Below are 21,904 nucleotides of genomic sequence, written 5' to 3'. Positions count from 1 at the left end.
TGCCCAAATGTAGCTGTTTTAAACTCTTCCTATGTGTCCTGAAGAGACAATTAAACAATGCTGGTCCTACTGTAATTGCTACACTCAGTTGTAACCACATTCCTTCTCTAACTCTCTCAGTGTTTTCAAACTCATAGCCCAGTGGTCTCTAAACTTGTGTCCTTTAGGTTTTTTGGATTTCAACTACCAAACCCCCCAACCATCTTGGCCAACAAACCAGAATTCTGGGAACTGAAGTCCCAAACATCTGGAAAAACCAAATTTGAATACCAAATACAATACTATTCCTATAAATTAGAACTTAAGAATTTGTTATTAAGCATTGTATGTTTTGTTTGCTTCTGGGGATGCTCTTTTGTATTGAGCCCATTTTAGGTGTTATATGCTGTGCAGCACAGCCCTGTATGGATGGGCATTTATGTCTAGCCCACGTGTTAAGCACTAACAAGATTATTAAAGTGCATTAAAATTTTGGGACTTGATCCACGTTTTTATTGTTACTGTTGTATACTCATATTCTTTCTTTTCTCTCTCTTTCATTGAATAGTTGGTCAGTGCTTTCAGCCAATTAACCTTTACCATTGTGTGACAGCCAAATAAGTTAACAGGACATAAATAACCTTTCAGATATTGATTACATAGTTTATTTTTCTAGGAGTATGAACTGCCTTCATTTGTCTATAATATTATATTTTAAATGTTTTTATGAATGAACATCATACGTTTGTCTGATGATTCCATATTTTCAAATCATGTTTGAGGGTAGCAACAAGAATGATTTTGAGACCTATTTCATAGCAACTCCCTTTGGATCTAATTTTGACTCCTTGCTAATGTAAGGTTCTAAGTATATTCTATAAGTAATCTCAGTGATTCAATGTGTGTAACCAAGTAAAACTGATTCCTTAGTGACTAAAAGCAACAGTTGCTTCTTTCAACCCATAACAGCTGCAAGCCCTGCTCTTCTTTCCATACCATCCATCCGAAATTCCAATTTGTGAAAGTCTGTATCTATATTTAGACGTCAAGATTAAATTACAGGACCTTCAAGCCGGGCAAAGTGCACTGATCTGCCTTTTCCAGGCAGACCTAAGTACCAACAAGAGGGCTCTCTCTCAGCTCCTTGTCCAGATCTCCCACAAAATGGATTCTCAAAGAGAACTCACTGAAGAGCTTCGGCTTTACCAATCCACTCTTCTGCAAGATGGCCTCAGGGAGCTTTTGGAAGAGAAAAGGTTTGTTGATTGTTCCCTTAAAGCTGGAGATAAAAGCCTTCCATGCCACAGACTGATTCTGTCAGCCTGTAGTCCTTACTTCCGGGAGTACTTCTTATCTGAGCAAAGTGAGGAGAAAAAGAAAGAGGTAGTCCTTGACAATGTTGACCCTCTCACCCTTGACATGATTGTGAAGTACCTTTATTCTGCCAGTATTGACCTCAATGATTCGAACGTTCAAGATATTTTTGCCTTGGCGAGCCGCTTTCAAATCCCCTCCGTGTTCACTGTGTGTGTTTCCTATCTTCAGAAGAGGCTTGCTGTAGGTAACTGCCTGGCCATCCTTAGGCTGGGTATTCTCCTCGACTGCCCAAGACTTGCACTTTCTGCTCGCGATTTTGTGTCAGACCACTTCGTGAAGATTTGCAAAGAAGAGGATTTCATACAGCTTGCTCCCCATGAACTCATCTCGGTTATTTCACAGGACGGCTTGAACGTTGAAAAGGAGGAAGTGGTTTTTGAAGCCGTAATGAGGTGGGTGAAAAAAGATAAAGAAAACAGAATGAAGACTCTTGGAGAGATCTTTGACTGTATCCGCTTTCGGTTGATGGATGAGAAATACTTCAAAGAGCATGTTGAAAAAGATGATATAATCAAAAGCAACCCCGATCTTTCCAAAAAGATCAAGGTAATAAAAGATGCCTTTGCTGGGAAAATGCCTGAACCTACCAAAGGTGCAGGAAAGTCAACCCAAGGAGAGGTTAATGGTGATGTCGGGGATGAGGACTTACTCCCTGGTTGTTTGAATGATATTCCAAGGCATGGGATGTTTACCAAAGAGCTCATTCTTCTCATCAATGATACTGCTTCGGTGGCATATGACCCTACAGAGAATGAATGTTACCTGGCAGCACTGTCAGAACAGATTCCTAGAAATCATTCCAGCATTGTCACAAAACAGAAGCAGGTCTATGTGGTGGGAGGACTGTATGTGGATGAAGAGAACAAGGAAGCGCCTTTCCAGTCATACTTTTTCCAGGTATAAATCTTTTCTCTTGTTTCTCATTGTTGTTTAGTTCTGCAAAGGGGTAAATAGATTTTAAAAGATTAGGTCCACATACTAAAAGACATTGCTTTTATGTGGACTTTTGGAAAGCTATCTTTTAAATTCATTATCTTTTGGTCTCTAAAAGTTTTGCATTTCTGTATCCTAATTCAGCATCATTACTAATTAAAGGTCCATGAATGCTTAATAATGTAGCCCATAATTTTTCCATCCTGCTTTCTAGATAATACTAGCATGTTCTCATTTCCACTATACCCCCCCCCCCCCCAAAAAAAGCTTTTTTAAATATTTCAAATAGAATTGATTAATGCTTTGTTGGCCTAAGAAATGTACATGCAAAGTAAAGTGGGTTGTGTTGATTTTATAACAGAAATTGTAGCACTGTGCCACTCTGTTGTAACAGCACAACTGAGACATTTAGTTGGACAGCATTTGATCGTAGCATGCCAGGGGTGTCAAACCCATTTTCACCAAAGGCCACATCAGCCTTAGGGTTGCTTTCAAAGGACCATTTGTAATGGTAAGAGTTTATAAATATAACTATGTTACCCTGTCATTGAAAGCTTCACAAGCCACATAAAATGATGTGGTTGGCCAGATTTGGTCCGTGGGTATTGCATTTGACACATGTGAATGAGACCTTTTGCTAAAAGAGAGATGGGATGGGGGTCAAAGCTAATTGACCTGATCCTACGATTTTTATATGCTGGTTCAAGTAAACATTTAACATATTCCATATATGTGAAATTAACTAGCATGTGATGGAATGATGGCTTTTAAAAGGTTTTTTTAAGACTTTAGAAGAAGATGGACTATCTGAATCTGCATATCAGTGCTCAGGAATACTAGGGGCTGTAGTTACATCTGTGTAGTTTTTTGGGTGTTTGCATAGGAATTGGTTTGCCATTGTGTGATGAGAATGCTAATATATTTAGGTTTTTTGTTTGGTCCAGTATCATTTATGTTCTCAGATATTTAATGTGCCTTATCTATGCATTGTTTTCTAATTTTCCTTAGTTTGATATGATACTTCCATTTATGATGGCCACAGTGTGTCTTCACCATAGAGATGGAGCTTTTCCTCTCACAAGAGTTCTTTCATTCATTTCAGCACATGAAGTAGATATCATAGCCATTGCTTTTCCCTTGCAGATCGGATTCCTCAGTGTGAAGTCCAAGGACTTACAGGATTCTAGGTCAAAAAGCACAACCAGTAATGAGCCTTGAGTTTACATGTTCTCTCCTTTGTTTCTTGTGGTGTGGCTGTGAGGACATCAGAAGAATCTGTTTCTGCTTACAGGCCAATTAGAATTCCCTATTGTATCTGGATTTGAGGAAACTGGTTAATTTAGTCAATGGATAACCATCAGCTTGTTAAAACATCAGGATCAAACTATGGGTTGATTCTTGTTGCTTGAACAAACCAGAGCTTGAGCATGAATGAGACATCAGACAATGCGAAACTCATTTTAATTTAAAGCTAGGAAGGTCAGATGTCAAACTGACTACAATGAATGTTAGAAATCATGACATGGCAATGAGTTTAGAACATCTGTGGGGAGCAGGTATGAAGTCTGGTGGGCAACAAGTTTCAAAGGAGCAGTAGTTAATAGAACAGACTCGGGAATCCTGTGAGTCGTAATTTTACCAGATTTTTAGCATTCTCTGCTATAATGGGTTGGTTCTTCACCAAACTACAACTCCCAGGATTCAATAGTATTGAACCATGGCAGTTAAAATGTAGAACAGATGCATCCTATGTCTTCCTTTCCGAAGAAAGGAAACAGAGCTTCTTGGAGCAAGTAATGCATTTGAGAAAGGTGAAAACATTAGATTTAATGCATTTGATAAAAGTGCTAGGAATGTTAATTTCAATTGTTCAGTCTTGTTCAGTTTCACACAAGGACATTGCAAATTTTCATGTGAGCACTTTTGAAGCAAATAATAAGGCAAAGGGGGATATCATGCCGACTGTACCAATGAAAGTAAGAAAATACTTGACTTTAGAGGGTCAGACCAGGGAATTTGCATAGGGAAACTATGTGTGTGCCATAAAATGAGGCAATATTTTAAAAGGATGTGAATATTTATGGAGGGAGTATCCATGATCAGGTTCAGGTAATCCAAGAAGAATGGATAGAGCCAAAAAGCTGGTATTTGTTTATTAGAGGTGAGGAGAGTCAGGTTAGCATTTTGTTGTTCACCTTTTGTATCTGGTCAGCATTTCAAAGTAAAAAGATATTTTTAATTGATGGAGGTGCAAATGCAAAAGCGTACAAGGTTAGCAGTGGAATGGCTGATAGATCAATTTTCCTTTCAGTTATTACTGTAAGGATATTTTTGCAAGAGGTAAAATATATTGCAGAGAGTATATTTATGCTGAGCAGAACTCTCACAACTCAATCCCATGGAATTCTGGGATTTATAGTTTAGAATTCTCTGCCACAAACCTGTAGAACATTCTAGAGTTCCAAAGTACCTTTTCAAATTCCTGATCCTAGGATTTCATAGGATGCATCAATGCTAGCTGATCAAACTGCATTATGAATGTACTCTTTAAAAAAAATACACAGCGGTGGTGCAGCGAGTTAAACCACTGAGCTGCTGAACTTAAAGGTCAGCGGTTCAAATCTGGGAAGTGGGGTGAACTCTTGATGTTAGCCCCAGTTTTTGCCAACCCAGCAGTTCGAAAACATGCAAATGTGAGTAGATAAGTAGGTACTGCTTCGGCGGGAAGGTAACGGTGCTCCATCCACATGACCTTGGAGGTGTCTATGGACAATGCCGGCTCTTCGACCTAGAAATTGAGATGAGCACCAACCCCCAGAGTAGAACACGACTAGACTTAATGTCAGGGGAAAACTTTTACCTTTACCTTGTCACTTAACTCAGTTTGAAGGTAGCAAACTAAATATCGGCCAATATCCCATTCCCAGCACCAACCAAAATAAACATACTTATATAAATTCCATTGATGTGATAGGCAAATTCTAATTGGGACTGTATTTAAGGCATAGTATTACTACATTAGTGAGAATTAGATCCAAATAAATAGAAGAATTTTTAGGGAGAATTAAAAAAATAACCTATAGAAAATAAACTTTAAATAAAAACAACAATAAAGGAAACTGTATAGCACTATAAAGGGAACAATAACAATAGTTGGATACTATCACAATAAAGGGAACTGTATAGGAGCCTCTGGTGGCTCAGTTTGTTAAAGCACTGAGATGCTGAACTTGCAGACCGAAAGGTCCCAGGTTCAAACGCGGGGAGCGGAGTGAGCGCCCACTGTTAGCTCCAGCATCTGCCAACATAGCAGTTTGAAAACATGCAAATGTGAGTAGATCAATAGGTACCGCTCTGGCGGGAAGGTAACAGCGTTCCCTGCAGTCATGCCGGCCACATGACCTTGGAGGTGTCTACGGACAACGCCGGCTCTTCAGCTTAGAAATGGAGATGAGCACCAACCCCCAGAGTCGGACATGACTGGACTTAACGTCAGGGGAAACCTTTACCTTTACTATAGCACAAGTGGCAAACATTGATAATTATCAGGGAAATATGTGGTAGAAAAGATTTTTAAAAATCTGTTATGATGCACAAGCATAGTATGGAGGAATAACCACCAAGAGGCTGTTTATGGGAGATGATGAGATGGGGTAAAAAAACGATAGTCTCTTTTTTTAGCTGTTTATTATTTATTATATTTTATTAGCTTTTATTATTTGCAATTGTTACGCTAAATATGCTGTCATTTCTTATTCTTACATTTGGAAATAGTTGGATACTATCACTTATGAATGGGCTGGCCTTCCTCCACTGCCATCAGCCAGATGCCTTTTTGGATTGGGAGAATCGGAAAACAAAATCTACGTAATTGCAGGCAAAGACCTCCAAACTGAGGAATCCCTGGATTCTGTATTATGCTACGATGCCACGTAGGTTGCTTAATGTTATCATATTTTACACTTTAAATTATTATCTGTTATACAGCCCAGTGGGGAAAAATATCTCTCTGTTGGTTTTTAGGCTTGTTTCTGGGGTTATTTCAGGTGCTGATTCAGAAAAGGCATTGGATAGACTGTATCCGCTCTAGATTCTTAGATATAGTTATCACAGTTTTCTGTGAGCAAGCCGATGATGACTGGTACATGGCATATGTTCTATATCTCAAAAATTAGAGCTGGTGTGGGAAACTGGTGACATTTTTGGAATCAGTAGATCAAATATACCCAGAAACAGGTCAAACATTCAAGGCACCAAAATGTGTTTTGGCCAGTTTTATGCTTAAATGCCTGCTCATGTCTCCTTCCTTTTCAGAGCAGTCAAATGGAGCGAGGTCAAGAAACTTCCACTTAAAGTCTATGGCCATGCTACAGCTTCACACAATGGAGCTATATATTGCCTTGGAGGAAAAACTGATGATAAGTGAGTACCTTTTTAGAAGCTTGTTAGTGGCATATGCAGACTCAATATCAAATTATGGGTTCTATATGGTTTTTCATCGTCAGCAAGGATGGATATTTTCATTTCTACTGCCTGCAATAACCTCCATCTCAATGTAGTGGTTCTGGTGTTGTGGCATCCCATTCATGGCCATTGGGTGATAGAGTCATCAGGCAATGGTTGGCTGTGATTCAGCAGTCAGTTTCAGGAAGTCTAAGGCATCCTTCCAGACTTCCCAGAGGTCTTCCAAAGGTCTGGAAGGACAACATTGCCTTCTTGAACCAGCTGCTGAAGCTTAAAATGTTTAGATGAAAAAAATTAACATACCATTTCAGAATCAATAGGAACTGTGTGATCATATAACAGGGCCATATTAAGAAGTAGAAACCACTTGTGACAATGAGATGAGACACTGATTTCCTTGGTTACTTAAATGATGACTATATAGAAAAAGTTATAAACACAGTCATAGACTAAAGTATTCATTGAACATGTTGGCTGACATAAATATATATTTATTATAAAACTAAAATTTAAGTGGTTATTATAACCATATATTGTTACCCTACATGCAGGGAATGTCCTATTTATTATGCTTACACAATAATATAATCACCCTGCTATCATTGTCACTTTCTAAGAGTCTTACGGCCTCACTGGAATCTAGTCAAAGACATGGAATTTGCAATCCTGAAATATTCAGCATAAAAATCTTATTGAGATGGTCTGTGGTCAAGATTTTCTTGTATGCTAAGAAGGTCTTCTTGTAAAAACTCTTTCAGAAACTCTGTCATAGGCCCCTTCCACACAGCTATATAAAATCCCATATTATCTGCTTTGAACTACGTAATATGGCAGTGTGGATTAAGATATCCCAGTTCAAAGCAGATATTGTGGATTATCTGCCTTGATATTCTGGGTTTTAGGGCTGTGTGGAAGGGCCTATAGTTTCTGCTTTACCCCATGAATAGCAACCATCCTAGTGCAGGGATGTCTCTCTGGTATTCTTAGGTAAAGGTAAAGGTTCCCCCTGACGTTAAGTCCAGTCATGTCCGACTCTGGGCGTTGGTGCTCATCTCCATTTCTAAGCCAAAGAGCTGGCATCATCCATAGACACCTCCAAGGTCATGTGGCTGGCATGACTGCATGGAGTGCCATTACCTTCCCGCTGGAGCGGTACCTATTGATCTACTCATATTTGCATGTTTTCGAACTGCTAGGTTGGCAGAAGCTGGGGCTAACAGCAGGCGCTCATTCCCTACCCCAGACTCGAACCTGCAACCTTTTGGTCCGCAAGTTCAGCAGCTCAGCGCTTTAACACACTGCACCACCAGAGGCACACTTTTTCCATCTTAGGACTTAATCACTAGTAGCAGGGGAGGCTTATGTGGGAAATCTGATGCATAAAGAGTGGTAATTTTGAGTATATTTTCTCTATATCTTTAAATTAATTATACATACAATCCAGTGGGGTTGACTGGCATTCTGTTGGAGTACAACACATATACAATTGCATTTTAGGCCAAGGGCGAACATGTGTAATCAAATGAAGCTTACAAACATGAAGTTATCTATGTAGTATCATTGAAAATCATTGCACATGCATCAGTTAGCAACCATTCTGTAATATGATGACATACTGTAACCAAGGTGTGGGCACAAGTTATGCTACATGTTGTCAATACAGGAAGAGGATTGTTGTTGTTATTAAACTAAATAGTTGGATGTACATTTAGGTGTTCAAAACATCCAGAATGAAACACTTTGCAAGATGTTTTTCAAATTTTACTGTTGTGATTCCTGACCTGTAATTTTTGACAGTTTTTAATGCTGTTTCTTTTGTTCCACAGAAAATGTACTAACAGAGTATTCATATACAATTCCAAGAGGGGAGACTGGCGTGACCTTCCTCCCATGAAAGTGGCCCGCTCTATGTTTGGTGTTGCTGTTCATAAAGGCAAAATTGTGATTGCAGGGGGCGTTACTGAAGAGGGCCTCTCAGCTTCCGTTGAGGCATTTGATCTCACCACTAACAAGTTAGTGCATTATCTATCCATTTACTTAAGCACATTTCTCATTGTGGATCTCCTGTCGAAGTCTGTCTAGTGTGATGTTTTAAAGTGTTGATAAAATCAAAAGAGCTGGATTACTTCTTTGGGCCTGTCCGCACAGCCGTATAGCCCAAGCAGAAAATCCCGCAATATCTGCTTTGAACTGAGTCCACATTGCCATATATTCCAGTCCAAAGCAGAAAATGGGATTTTGTTCAGCTGTGTGGAAGGGGCCTGTGATGCCTGCAGAGTTTGGAATTCTTCTTGCAGAATTCCTAGATGCACAGTTCATTGATTTACATTTTTATTGCTCCAAGCATATTTTTCTCAAGTGAAAACCCTTTATTTGCACATTTTGGAATATGTTATCTGAACTATCTTATAACTCTCATATGATAGATTTATAATTGATGGCCAGAATTTTGCATCAGCTCTTTAGAAAACCTATCTTGGCTTGATCACGCAAACCTGATAGAAATGTCATTCACCCATGGATAGAAGCATAGAGTTGGAAGAGACCATAAGGGCTATCCAGTCTGACCTCATTCTGCCATGCAGGAATATACAATCAAAGCAGTGCTGACAGAAGGCCATCTAGCCTCTGCTTAAAATCCTTCAGAGAAGGAGACCACCACACTTTGAGGCAGAGTATTTCACTTCCGAACAGCTCTTACCATCAGGATGTTCTTCTAAATGTTGAGGTGGAATCTCTTTACTTGCATACTTTGATCACAGGAAGAATGGATACCCTTCTCCCATGCAGTTGGCGCGCAGTAGGAGGGTGGTGCAAAGTTACAATTGTGGCTACAGCGTCACAGTTATGACTAAGAGATTGTGAATATGAAACATTTACCTAGGTTTATTCATCCATAACTGTTTCATATGCACAATTGCTACTAGTTACAATTTTGATGCCATTGCCACAATTGTAATTCTCTACATAATAGTAGGAATCAGCTGCATGGGGAGACCTATTCTGCCAGCAATCAGAACATGACTGAATAACATTTCCATCAAGTTTAGGGAGGTTGGGCCAAGAGAACTTACTGGTATTCAGTTTCTACATAACTAAGCTGATTCTGGCTGAAATACTTTGAACACTGTGGCTCACGTTCCGAATTAAGAGCCCTGATCAGAGAAGGATGCACATCTAAACCTTGGCAGGACTGTCCCTGTGTTTGAAGAGCACTAGTGTGAAATTTGGGGATGAATGAGAAGCTGAATCTAGTCTAGAGAACTACTTGCTCACTAAAGAAGCAATAAATAGTACATGCAGCACCAAATAGTGGATCCAAAGAGCCTTCATATACCTTCCCCCCCTCTCTCTCTATATATATATATATATACTCTCTCCTTCCCCCTTTCAAGTGATGTTTCCTTTTTATTTCTTTATATTCCATCTAGTATTTGATTTTTTAAAAATTGGTGGACAAATTCCAATGTCATACAAGCTCTTTCTCCTTCTTTCCTCAAGATCTGAAAACGTGCATCTACTCCCTTAGAATAAGGCTTGGTGTACAGTGTTCCCTCACTTATCACTGTGATTAAGTTCCAGAACTACCCGCAATAAGTGAAAATCTGCGAAGTAGGGACACTATATTTATTTTAATATTTATACATTATTTTAGTAGTTATATACTATTTTAAGTCTTTATCAACCAATCGTGTGTTGATAAATCGCCTCCTTCTCCTCCCGTTGCCACTTGGGCTCCTTTTCTCTCCTTTTGGCTTCTGCTTCCTCCCTTCCTTAGGCTGTAAATTGTAATTTTTTATGATTTATAATAGTCTTTTAGAGTTTATTGAAAAACCGAGAAACAGCGAATTTGCAAAAAGTGAACCGCGAAGTAGTAAGGACACACTGTATTTCCCAGCTTGTAGGGCCTTAATGGCAATCTTCATCTGTTATTTTGAGTGAGTCAAACCAACATGCATCACTTCATGTTGTCTCCTGCACTATTGAGGAACTTGGGTATTTTGGGTGAGGAACTTACCCCCGAAACAGCATGAAATAGCCCAGTGATAGGGCTCTATAATACTTAACTTACTCTTTTTTCTCAGCGGAAAAGCAAATCTTTATAGCGTGAGTTGGCGCTACAAAAGCTGCACAGAGCAAATAAGCAACAATATTCCCACCTTTGCGCTCTAGAGCATATTTCAAAAGCATATTGGGGCCACAAAGGGAAAGATTGCCCTTTTCCATGCCTTTGCCGGAAATGATATTGATGCTGGAAGGGCTTGTTTTGTGTGCATTAATAATCAATAATGTATTTAAGCTGATCTTAAATATTCATTTTCTGTATGGCCATCAGTCACTTGAGCAAAACATTTTCCTAGGTGACTGGTCACATTTTTCTTTATTACTAATGCTTAGCGATCCTATTGCACGTTTCATAATGTGAGAAGTATTTCCACTGTTGGGCTGCCTTCAGTCTATAAGCCAACATGCTTTGTGTTTATATTTCCAAAATCAGTTTTTCTTTTTACATAATACAGCTCCATAACATCATTAACAGCTAAATTTGGAAGTGACCACCTGGCATTTTGACAGAGTTTCAGGGCAGAACTATGCAACTGTACAGATCAATTATCTTGTCCACATTTTTTCAACATGTATGAATGTATAGCTGAACAAAAATGCAAACCATTTGCACCCCATTCATAATTTACACAGCAGAGCTCCTTCCATGGTGTGAAAACAATGGACACAACATTTGGTTCTAGATATATAGATTTTTCCCAAAGTATTGTATTATAAAAATGTTTTAAATGAACATTATACTTCTTACATTACAGATGGGAAGTTATGCCAGAATTCCCACAGGAGAGAAGCTCTATTGGTTTAGTTGAATTGTCTGGCTCCTTGTATGCTATTGGTGGCTTTGCGATGATTCAACTTGAAACAAAGGAATTTGCACCCAATGAAGTTAATGATATCTGGAAGTAAGTTTTGTTTGAGTATTTTATCTACTTGCTTAATACTACAGTATTTCAAATTAGTCTTATAAAAATCATCTAAAATGTTTAGAAATGATGAGATGTTGGCAAATTTACTAAATGTTGACATAGTCTAGAAAGAATTCGCTAAAGCCGTTAACGTACAGTTTTGTATACATGATTTATTTATATTCACAATCCCTATGCTTAAAGAAAATTCATAGGTACTATGGAAGTTTCCCACATACTAGGCAGCAGCCACTGTGATTGATGGGGATCTGCTCTCTTGTCAATTGGAAAGCAACTGACATTCCCATGATCTCATTGAACGATCTCTAGTGTGAGGGAAAATTGTGACAAGGACCCTCCTTCTGCATTTCACAATGAAGTTCACTCACTCGAGGGGGGGGGGGGGGGCAACAATCAGCTTGTTCTATATCTTATTACTATAGGCTATCATTCCTAGCCAAGTATGATTGTCTTCCAAGTCTAGGGTCTTGGTGGTGGGTCCATAAATGACTGTGAAAACCTATTCTGGATCTGCATGGTCCTTCGCAGTGATGACACCGATTTCCAGATGGAAGGCAATCCCAACAAGGATTGGCTTGACACGCATTCCTCTCTGCATGTTTCTCTTTCGCTCTCCATTCGTGCCTTCTCAAAATCCACAGCACTGTTGGCAACAGTTAACCTCCAGTTAAGAGTGCTTGAAAGCCAGGGCTTCCAGTTCTCTGTGTTTATTCCACTTTTTTAAGGTTAGCTTTAAGCCCATTTTAAAATCTCTTTTGTCATCCACTGACACTGTTTTCTATTCTGGCTGATAAATGAAGATGGGAGGAAAAACATGTGCTACATCGGTTAGGTAAAGGTTTTCCCCTTACATCAAATCTAGTCATGTCTGACTCTGGGGGTTGGTGCTCATCTCCATTTTTAAGCCAAAAAGCCAGTGTTGTCCATAGATGCCTCCAAGGTCATGTGGCCAGCATAACTGCATAGAGCGCCGTTACCTTCCCGCTGGAGCAGTATCTATTGATCTACTCACATTTGCATGTTTTCAAACTGCTAGGTTGGCAGAAGCTGGGGCTAACAGTGGGAGCTCACCCCACTTCCCAGATTCAAACCGCCAGCCTTTTGTTCAGCAAGTTCAGCAGTTTAATCCGCTGCGCCACCAAGGGCTCCAATGTAGCTACATAGCTGATAGAAAATGCCAGCATTTTTATTTTTTATCATAGCCTCCAAACCCACGTGTTGACCTCACATAAATTTAATGGTTTTGGATTCAAAATACTGTACTTTTGAATGATTAAATAATGCTAATGTCTCAACAACATTGACACCAAGGTAATAAAGACCTGCCGAATTAGTATTCATCCAGATGAAGGAATCTCTTCAGTCACAAACAGGCCAGGCATTTGATCCAAGCATTTACATAAGTGTTTGCTCTGTAAACCCTCTTCTATCCAGTTCTTGAACAAGGTAGAATGGAGAGCAAAGGCATGTCTGTGCCAGCAGGTGATGGATTATGTGTTCTGACACTTGCGGAGGAGCTTATACCAGATTCCTCTTGGTCCATGTTTCCAGAAAACAGACTGTTGGACTAGAAATTGAGTTCTTTGAAGTCTATGGGTTGTTAATCTGTCATTTTGATGACCTAAAAAGAACTGAAGGGGATTTTAGGTTGTGCTAAGATGTACCATGCTAACGTGTGTTAACTTTCGCTATTACAGATATGATGATGAGAAGAAAGAATGGTGTGGCATGCTGAAAGAAATCCGTTATGCTTCTGGAGCCTCCTGTCTTTCTGTTGGCCTGAATATGTTTAAACTGTCAAAGCTGTAAACCAAAAGACTCACTGACTAAAAGTGAGGCTATTGTGGCCTCTTGTTTTGTTGTGTAAACCTGCCCTGTACAGACTGATAAGTAATTGTATTGACTGAACTGTTAATATATCTGTCCACCATGTGTATTAACCTCTGTAGGTGTAAACTCCCACTCTGTTTTTACTAATAGTTTGAATTTGAAGTAAATTCTGCTGTAACAATGAATAAAACTGAATATAAATCTAAAAATCAGCATGGAAGATTTGGCTTCTATTGCTGTTACATCCCAACCCAAAGACACCCCTTTACCCAGCCTCTTGCAAGGTTTAAAAAATGGAAACATTTATCATATGAAAAATATTTAATATTCCATGATAGTAGTCCATATAAAATAGCTTCATGATTGTGTATCCTCTTCACGCAACACTATCACAGCTTCTCAAATATTTTTATCTTTAGATACTCCATCCATGCATCCTTTGATGATAGTTCCATAGAATTCCATTCAAAATGGGGGATCTGAAATTAAATGAAGGGATCTGAAATTAAATGCTGTTTATATTACATTTTGTCTATATTATCTATCCAGTTATGTGGTTATCTTCAATGAATAGATTCTACCACAGAGACAAGAAATATACCAGGACTAATTATATTTTTATGAAATAAAGTAGACACTGTACCTGAACCACCTGGTAACCCAGAATCTCCAAATGTCTCTTTTTCATAGCAGTTTCTCCCTTCTGGTGATTTGAGTTTTTGCAAAAGGCCTTTGAATCAAGAAATTCTATCGCAATTCTGAATTAAAAAATACAATACAGAACATATACAATTAAAAAAACCTCTGTTATGCTGCATACAATAACCAGAAAACAAATCTCATTCTTGGCTAAGGTGAATCATCCAGACAATAGAGACAGGGAAGCCCTCAATGCATATATTTCCAATTTCCACAAGAAAAAGAGAGAAAGCTAATATGTTTCACATAAAAATACAAAGAGACTATAAATATTATATTGCTACATGTCGGCAACTGTAATATTGTTAAACACTTCTGAACTCTGCTTTGCCCCCCATAAACACTAAAATTGTGTTGTGGTTTAAGACAAAACTCTTCAGTTATATTCTCTTAGCGATTTCCCTCACAAAACTGCATGTTCTTGGAAGCATGTTTAGAAAGCATGCAAAAATGTGGAGAAACGTCATCTACATGCTTATTACAGCGAATTTAATGAACAAATAGAAGGAAGAACATAATTTCATTTTTTGATGGTCCGTGTTTATTTTATTTATAACCAATAATGCTTTAATATAATATTTCTCAAGCAGACAATTTTTAATGCTCTGAATTCTCTACGTTCTTTGGGTGACAGTCAATGTGAGGAAGGTCTGATTTTAGTTATTACATATATTATCTTGAATCACTTTTGGGTGCAGAAGCGACGTGAGAACATACTGCAAGTTGCTTCTAGTGTGAGAGAATTGGCCGTCTACTGAGATGTTGCCCGGGGATGCCCGGATGTGTTGCCAGGAGGCTTCTCTCATGTCCTAGCAAGCTAGAGCTGACAGATGGGAGCTCACCCCATCTCACGGATTCGAACGGCAGCCTTCAGGTCACCAACCCAACCTTCAGCAGCAGTTCAACCAACACAAGAGTTTAACGCATTACGCCACCCCAACTCTTTTCACTGGTTTACATATTTTATTTCTGTGGCAAAAATATAACGAAATGTGTGCATGTAGGGGAATTAACCAACAGTCTTTATTTTCAGTTTTCACTTTGATTTTATATTTCAGCTTGCCTTGATTCAAGAACCTCACAGTTCCATTAACAAACTTGGTTCCATACTTCAACAAGCTTAGTTTTTTCCCATCTGAAATATGGCTCAGGAGTATGCACAATTCCTAAGGTGTACTTTCCAGAGTAACTTGTAGTAGAGTCCTACTGAGAGCTCTCTTAGTCAGACTCAAGCAAAAAGCAATTTCACATTAAGACACGTTTAAACCAACTTGCATGCATCTAGAATGGGTAGGAAGGAAACCCTGTTTTTCTCAATAGGCATATAGCATACTAGATTAGATGAACAACAAGGTATAGTATTTTCTGCTGAACCGTTATCTATCTCTGATTAGTGGTCACTGAAATTCTTCTGCTTACTAGGAACAAGAACAATCTGGCAAGTGAAGTAGAATGGATCTCCATTCCCTAAATTTATTTTTTCAAAGCTGGTGTATGTCAATATGAAAGGAGAGGAAATACTGCATGTAAAAACCCTACAGAAACTAGAATAACTGTCATGGTAGAAGAAAGACAATCATAAGTATAGCAGGCAGGTATTGGGGGGAAAAAGCTGCTTGGAACAGGCAGATTTTTCCCTGTCTTCTCTTACTAGAAGAAATCAGAGCAGCCCCTTTATGCTTTTCAGAAAAGGTGTGAAGACTTTTCTGTTCAACAAAGCTTTTAAATGATTTTATTGAGTCCTTCTATGGTTATTTGGGAATTTTACATATATTTTATTGAATCCAATTTTACCACCTTTTATAGCTTTAATTATTTGTATGGCTTTTATTACTTTTATGTCTTGTTTATGAATGGTTTATGTTAGGATAATGTTTTAACGATGTTGTAAGCCGTCTTGGGTCAAACTGGAGAAAGGCAGAGTAAAAATGCCTGAAATAAATGAACACTTCACTTGCACAATCCTGAAGAAAGGGCAATCCCTTGTGAAGGATTCCAGGCTGGAAAAGCAAACATCTATGTGTTGTCTTCTGGTGTGTTTCGTGGTGTGGGGAGTTTTCCTTTGTGTGACAGAGAAGAAAAAACTTGCATGCTACAGTGCTGCCCTTTCTATTTGCACCATCCAAATATACAATAAAAGATGTTATCCCCAAGTGCCAACCTGCACCGACAGCATTGTTTTCTTTTACAGTTGTTATCGCTTCTCCCTTCTTAGCCAGTTTTTTTTTATTCCTGCCCTACCAATCTGACCCATCTCAGTTTTTTATATATATTTCTAAAGCATGTGAGAGAATGGACACATGAATAGAGAAAGAAAGAAAGATTAGGGGTCCCTCCACACAGCCATATAACCCAGAATATCAAGGCAGAAAATCCTACAATATCTGCTTTGAACTGGGTTATCTGAGTCCACACTGCATATATTGCAGCTCAAAGCAGAAAATGTGGGATTTTATTCAGCTGTGTGGAAGGAGCCTAGAAGGCAGAATGAAAAATTAATGATGCAATCCCTAATAAGAACCCTATGTAATACGATTTTTGTTCCAGGCATATAAATGCCATTTTCTAATTAGTTCTATTATAAAAACATGGAAAAAGTTATTTTAATTGTGATGTGTTTTTTTTCTTAAGTTTCGTATTTTTAACTGGATTGAATTTTTAAAATAGTTTAGTAATTGTTTAATGTGTAATTTGTGAACAATAGTAACAACAACAACTACCTCTGAGCTCCTGGGGGTAGTCCTCGCCTTCCCAAGAACTGACCCACTTGCCCCCAGTGCACAGTTTCCAAGTCAGCATGCTGATCCATATATGGAAGAGGCTTCTTGTTTTTATCAAGAATACATTCGAAGTCTGAAAGACAAGACTTGTTACTATTATCAATAACTTAACATGTTTTGATTTAACAGGTGTAGCAGGTATTTCACATCATGACAGCAAGTGAATCTGTAATGCGGCATTCCTGCTGCAGCAGAACAATAAGATAAACAATAAAATAGGCATATATGTCTCCACACAAATGTCTGCCTTATTTTCTTTTAAAGCACCTAGTGGTCTCAAATCTCAAAAGTAAATACAGTACTCTACATTTAATTTGAACCAAGTTTTAACTGCATATGCTCCTAGATCACATACTGGTTCATTTGAGGTCAGGATATCATTAAAGAGACTTTTAAAAAGTGTAAGGTGTTTACACACATTCTTTGAGGCTGCCTATTTCTTTTGTGACTGCAATCCTAGCAAATCCAGTAGAGCCAACAAGTGTGTAAACTTTTATACTGTAATAACCCATTCACCTTGAAGCATGTGCAATTAGTTTCTCTCTCACACACGCACACACAATCTCTCTCTCTCCACAAATATATCATACTGAATTATATCATGACCCAACTATATTCCATTTTTGATAAAATATTCCTACCATTTCAAAGGAAAGAGAATTCTTACATTAAACAGAGCATTAGAGGGTTAGTTTGCAGTAAATCATGTTTTTTTAAAAAATGTGAACTGTGTGCTTTACTTCATAACCACACTACACTCAACAATTTGTAAATATAGAATTAATAATAATAATAATAATAATAATAATAATAATAATAATAATTTTATTTTTATACCCCGCCTCCATCTCCCCAAGGGGACTTGGGGCGGCTTACAGATAAAAAACAAACATACAATAGTATCAAAATACAAAAAAAAAACACAATAAGATTAAAGGGCATAAAATAAAATCACAATCATTATAAAGCACAGGTTAAAACACACAGATTAAAACACAGCGATGATATCATAGAATGAACTGGGCAAAGTGCACTGGGTGAAACTTGTAAAACATGAAGGAAGTTAAGGTGCTATAAGATCATGGGGAGAGCCTTAAAAATGGGGTGAACCCTGTGGCTATATTGAAGACTTAACCAACAGGTCCAATTGATCAGAAGTAACTGCTAGTATGAGTTTAATATGCAATGTGCAAATTGCATATTAATTTGCACATTGCATATCTGTCTAGAATACAATGGAAAACCAAAAGGGTAATAATGCCTTCTCACTTGTGTCCATGGCAATTATATAGTCCACCCAAGTAGTTACAACAAGTGTTTCTTCAGATATCACATACTACATTTAATATTTTTCGAAGAGAACTATCTTTTCCCCTTCCTCTACCCTGCACTCTTTCACATTTACTTGGAAGGAACCCATCCCCTCCAGAGCAAATGTTGAGGATTGTGTAAGGGTTGTGGAGAGAAAGGTGAATTACATCTTTGCCATTCCACTCATAGAAGACTTCACTTGATAGGAATGGCACAACCTAGATTTCATCCTAGGTTTTCACACTTCAGAAATGCACACAGAAACCTAGTTTTCAATGAATGGCACAGGATCTTCAAACAAGAAATAACAGTCCTAAGTCCTTAGGGTTATCATTGTACATTTTCTTTAACTTGTTTCTGTACATTTGGATAATTGTGTGAGTACTTATGTTTAGGGAAAGCTCTCCAAGGAGCACTGAAGCAAGAAACACTTTCAGTGAATGAATACCCACCAATTCCATAGCAGTAAGGAGTGAATACAGACACTTTGGCAAAATGGCTTCCTCCCAAAATTACTCCCAGCAACCTATGAATCTGCTGTTGCAATGCACTGAGGTTACCATTGCCTTGAAGGAAACAAGACAAAACACAGCACAACATTAAAAAAATGATCATAACTTTTGACCATTTTATGCTCCTCGCATATTCAGGTTTAACCAAGGAGCCCACTACCAAACAAAGCAACAAGTGTAGTTTCTATTTATTTGAACTGAGTAGCAATAAACATGATTCTGCAAATGATTACAGTAGAGTCTCACTTATCCAACATAAACGGGTAGGCAGAATGTTGGATAAGCGAATATGTTGGATAATAAGGAGGGATTAAGGAAAAGCCTATTAAACATCAAATTAGGTTATGATTTTACAAATTAAGCACCAAAACATCATGTTATACAACAAATTTTACAGAAAAAGTAGTTCAATACGCAGTAATGTTATGTTGTAATTATTGTATTTATGAATTTAGCACCAAAATATCACAATATATTGAAAACATTGACTACAAAAATGTGTTGGATAATCCAGAACGTCGGATAAGCGAGTGTTGGATAAGTGAGACTCTACTGTATTTAAAATTGAATTGTAACACCTACAATGTCACTGGCATTTAACAGCTCAAAACATTTACTTTTTTTCTGCAGTTGCTGACTGTAGTGCTCATGAAACCACGGGATCTGAAGTTCGGGACACTCCAAGCAGACGGCTCGGTTCAGCTCCATTAGCCGTAAGCGGACTCGCCTGTTTAAGGCATCTGGTAGGGCTGATGCCCAAATAAAAAGAGGCAAAACAAACACCACATCAGTATTTAGAGCACACTTTGCCCAGCAGCTCATTTATTAGTACAAAAGAAAGCAAATGGCCCTTTAGACAAGGCAAAACTCACAATCACATAAAGAAGCTAGCAGTCTTATGCCCAATATTTTTCCTTAGGCTTAATAATAATAATAATAAAACTTTATTTATACCCCGCCACCATCTCCCCAACGGGGACTCGGGGCGGCTTAACTACAAACCACACTCTTTAACTGGCCTGATAAACCATTGGTGGCTCAGATATATATACTAGCAAATAGAAAACCTCTCTTTGATACCACCAGACCAGAAATTTTCAAAGAAAATCAGTGACAGTGTTTTTTTGAATACATGCAACAATGCTTCTTTGAACAAATGAGTAAATGCATACTGCAGGAAGACCTCATTTGAACATAACATTTTCCCATAGAACTATATGTAGTCATGAAGTTTAATACATGCTAAAAGTAGCATAATATTCATTCTGAGATGTATGTAAAAACTGTTATGCCATCTAGGGTCTAGAAAGTGGTGGTATTGCACAGTTGCAGGCAAACAGTACATCACAAGAAGCTAAAAACATGTTACCTAATAATGGCCAAGACAAGAGTGAAGTCTCAAAATAGAGACAAATTTCTGGTCCCAATAGTCTTAATATGATTTGGGCCAAGCATCCTTGCAGTTGCCAAAGGGTAAGTTATTTATTCTACCTCTGACAGTTTGCAATTTTGAGGATTTCTGTCTACTGACACCCCAAAGAGTCAGCACGGAAGGAGAGGGGTATTATTTATCTTGATTCCTTTTGCTAATATGATTTTGCTCTGGGAAGGAAAAAGAGAAGAACAAAGAGAAATATTATGCCACTGAAGCAAAGGACAAATGATTTCATCAGAAATCAGAAGACTGGCATGTATTCTCCTCCTTTTTCTTCTCAGAGAAGACAGAAAGGAGATATAAATAAGCATGCAAAGTTGAAAGCAAGACCTTCTGGGGCTCATTCCTAAGTCAATATACAAAGAGACATGACCAAGAGTAAATTTATACTCTTAATCCCCAGTGGGAATATAGTGGGTGAAGGATAGTAATTTCTAACCCCACACATTTGCAAATGAACTTCCATGCCATTACAAGAAATAAAAAATAAGAGCAAAAACCCAACCAAAATAAACGATATAGAAGTAATAATTACTGCTCACTTCCAAGCTGGGTATCCAGTTTGGCTAGAAATTCAACATTGAAGATAGCTTTTATCACAGTCTCTGGAAAATACTCGGCAAGAGCCAAAGCAAAACCAAGCAGCACGAGAAGATGAGGCTCAAAACAATCTGTAGAAAAATAAATACATTGATGCATGCACTTAATAGCTTTTTTTTGAAGAAGAAGAAGACAGGGAACCAGATCTATTTACCACAGAAACACAAATTCCGTTATCAGAAATGTTAACATAAACATATTTACATACATCATTCTGCCTTTCAAAAACCATCTTTTTGCTTTTTTTAATTTTTATGAGATTGAAGGGGAAGAAAAGGAAAGGGAAAAGATAAAGAGCAAGGATATAAAATTTGGGCATAGGAAGACTGGAAAATGCACTCTGCTTAACTGTTCCCTCTTCCCAAATTTCTGCCGGCTCTGTCTGCTTATTATGTTTATTCTCTTTCCAAATAAAAGTGGAGTCTCATGACATTTCTCTCTCCAGCCCTGTTGCTACTCCTTTAGTGTTTTCTAAGCAAATATATGTCAGCAGCAGCTTTTATCTACTGGAGTGATGTAGCTTAAATCAGTCCAATGGGATTGTGCTACTAAAATGGCCATTGCTTTCTTTCTGCCCTTTTATACTGATAAACCACAATACTACTTTCCTTGGCATTTTGAGGGAGCAAGCACTCGATCCTGGCAGGCTCCAGTCAACATGGGCCAAGAAAATAACAACTCTCACACATTCATAATGTATTCCTGGAGCCAAAGGAGTTAATACAAATCTTTGGTGTAGACTATAAGCAGAAGTGCAAAAATATCCACAATCCACTTCCAGGAATTACAAAAAATTAAAATAAATGAGCAAAAATAACTGACCTTGGAGGTATCTACGGACAACACCAGCTCTTCGGCTTAGAAATGGAGATGAGCACCAACCCCCAGACACGACTGGACTTAATGTCAGGGGAAAACCTTTACCCTTTACCTTAACTACCACCAATTCCTCAATACTTTATTTCCCATACCACCATACTTCGCCACAGCAAC

The 21,904-nt window shown here is 38.2% G+C and overlaps 2 protein-coding genes across 3 annotated transcripts in view; one reads left to right on the top strand and one right to left on the bottom strand.

The window, feature by feature from the left end:
• The first annotated feature begins 62 nt into the window (after nt 1-62).
• klhl41 (kelch like family member 41) lies at nt 63-16,433 on the top strand. The gene is made up of 6 exons (XM_003226256.4): nt 63-2,253; nt 6,064-6,221; nt 6,604-6,711; nt 8,580-8,765; nt 11,574-11,720; nt 13,442-16,433. The coding sequence occupies exons 1-6, from the start codon at nt 1,144-1,146 to the stop codon at nt 13,551-13,553; spliced, it is 1,821 nt and encodes a 606-aa protein (XP_003226304.2). The 5' UTR covers nt 63-1,143; the 3' UTR covers nt 13,554-16,433.
• Nucleotides 13,877-21,904, bottom strand: part of fastkd1 (FAST kinase domains 1) — a 23,584-nt gene continuing 15,556 nt past the window's right edge. For both annotated transcript variants that reach the window (XM_062964756.1, XM_062964760.1), the window contains 6 exons: nt 20,854-20,982; nt 19,494-19,625; nt 18,817-18,930; nt 16,994-17,126; nt 14,218-14,332; nt 13,877-14,053 (listed from right to left, as the gene is read on the bottom strand). In XM_062964756.1, coding sequence (XP_062820826.1) covers nt 13,964-14,053; nt 14,218-14,332; nt 16,994-17,126; nt 18,817-18,930; nt 19,494-19,625; nt 20,854-20,982 — 713 coding nt within the window. In that variant the 3' untranslated portion in view covers nt 13,877-13,963. The remainder of the gene's footprint in view (nt 14,054-14,217; nt 14,333-16,993; nt 17,127-18,816; nt 18,931-19,493; nt 19,626-20,853; nt 20,983-21,904) is intronic.

Source organism: Anolis carolinensis, chromosome 1, assembly GCF_035594765.1.
Source record: "Anolis carolinensis isolate JA03-04 chromosome 1, rAnoCar3.1.pri, whole genome shotgun sequence".
NCBI classification, from domain to species: Eukaryota; Metazoa; Chordata; class Lepidosauria; order Squamata; family Dactyloidae; genus Anolis; species Anolis carolinensis.
This window is presented reverse-complemented; position numbering and strand designations above follow the sequence as displayed.

Coding starts and splice junctions, on each gene's coding strand:
- klhl41 (XM_003226256.4), top strand. CDS start 1,144: ATGGATTCTCAAAGAGAACTCACTGAAGAGCTTCGGCTTTACCAATCC. Junction 6,222..6,603: donor GTATTATGCTACGATGCCAC/GTAGGTTGCTTA, acceptor CTTCCTTTTCAG/AGCAGTCAAATGGAGCGAGG. Junction 11,721..13,441: donor GAAGTTAATGATATCTGGAA/GTAAGTTTTGTT, acceptor TCGCTATTACAG/ATATGATGATGAGAAGAAAG.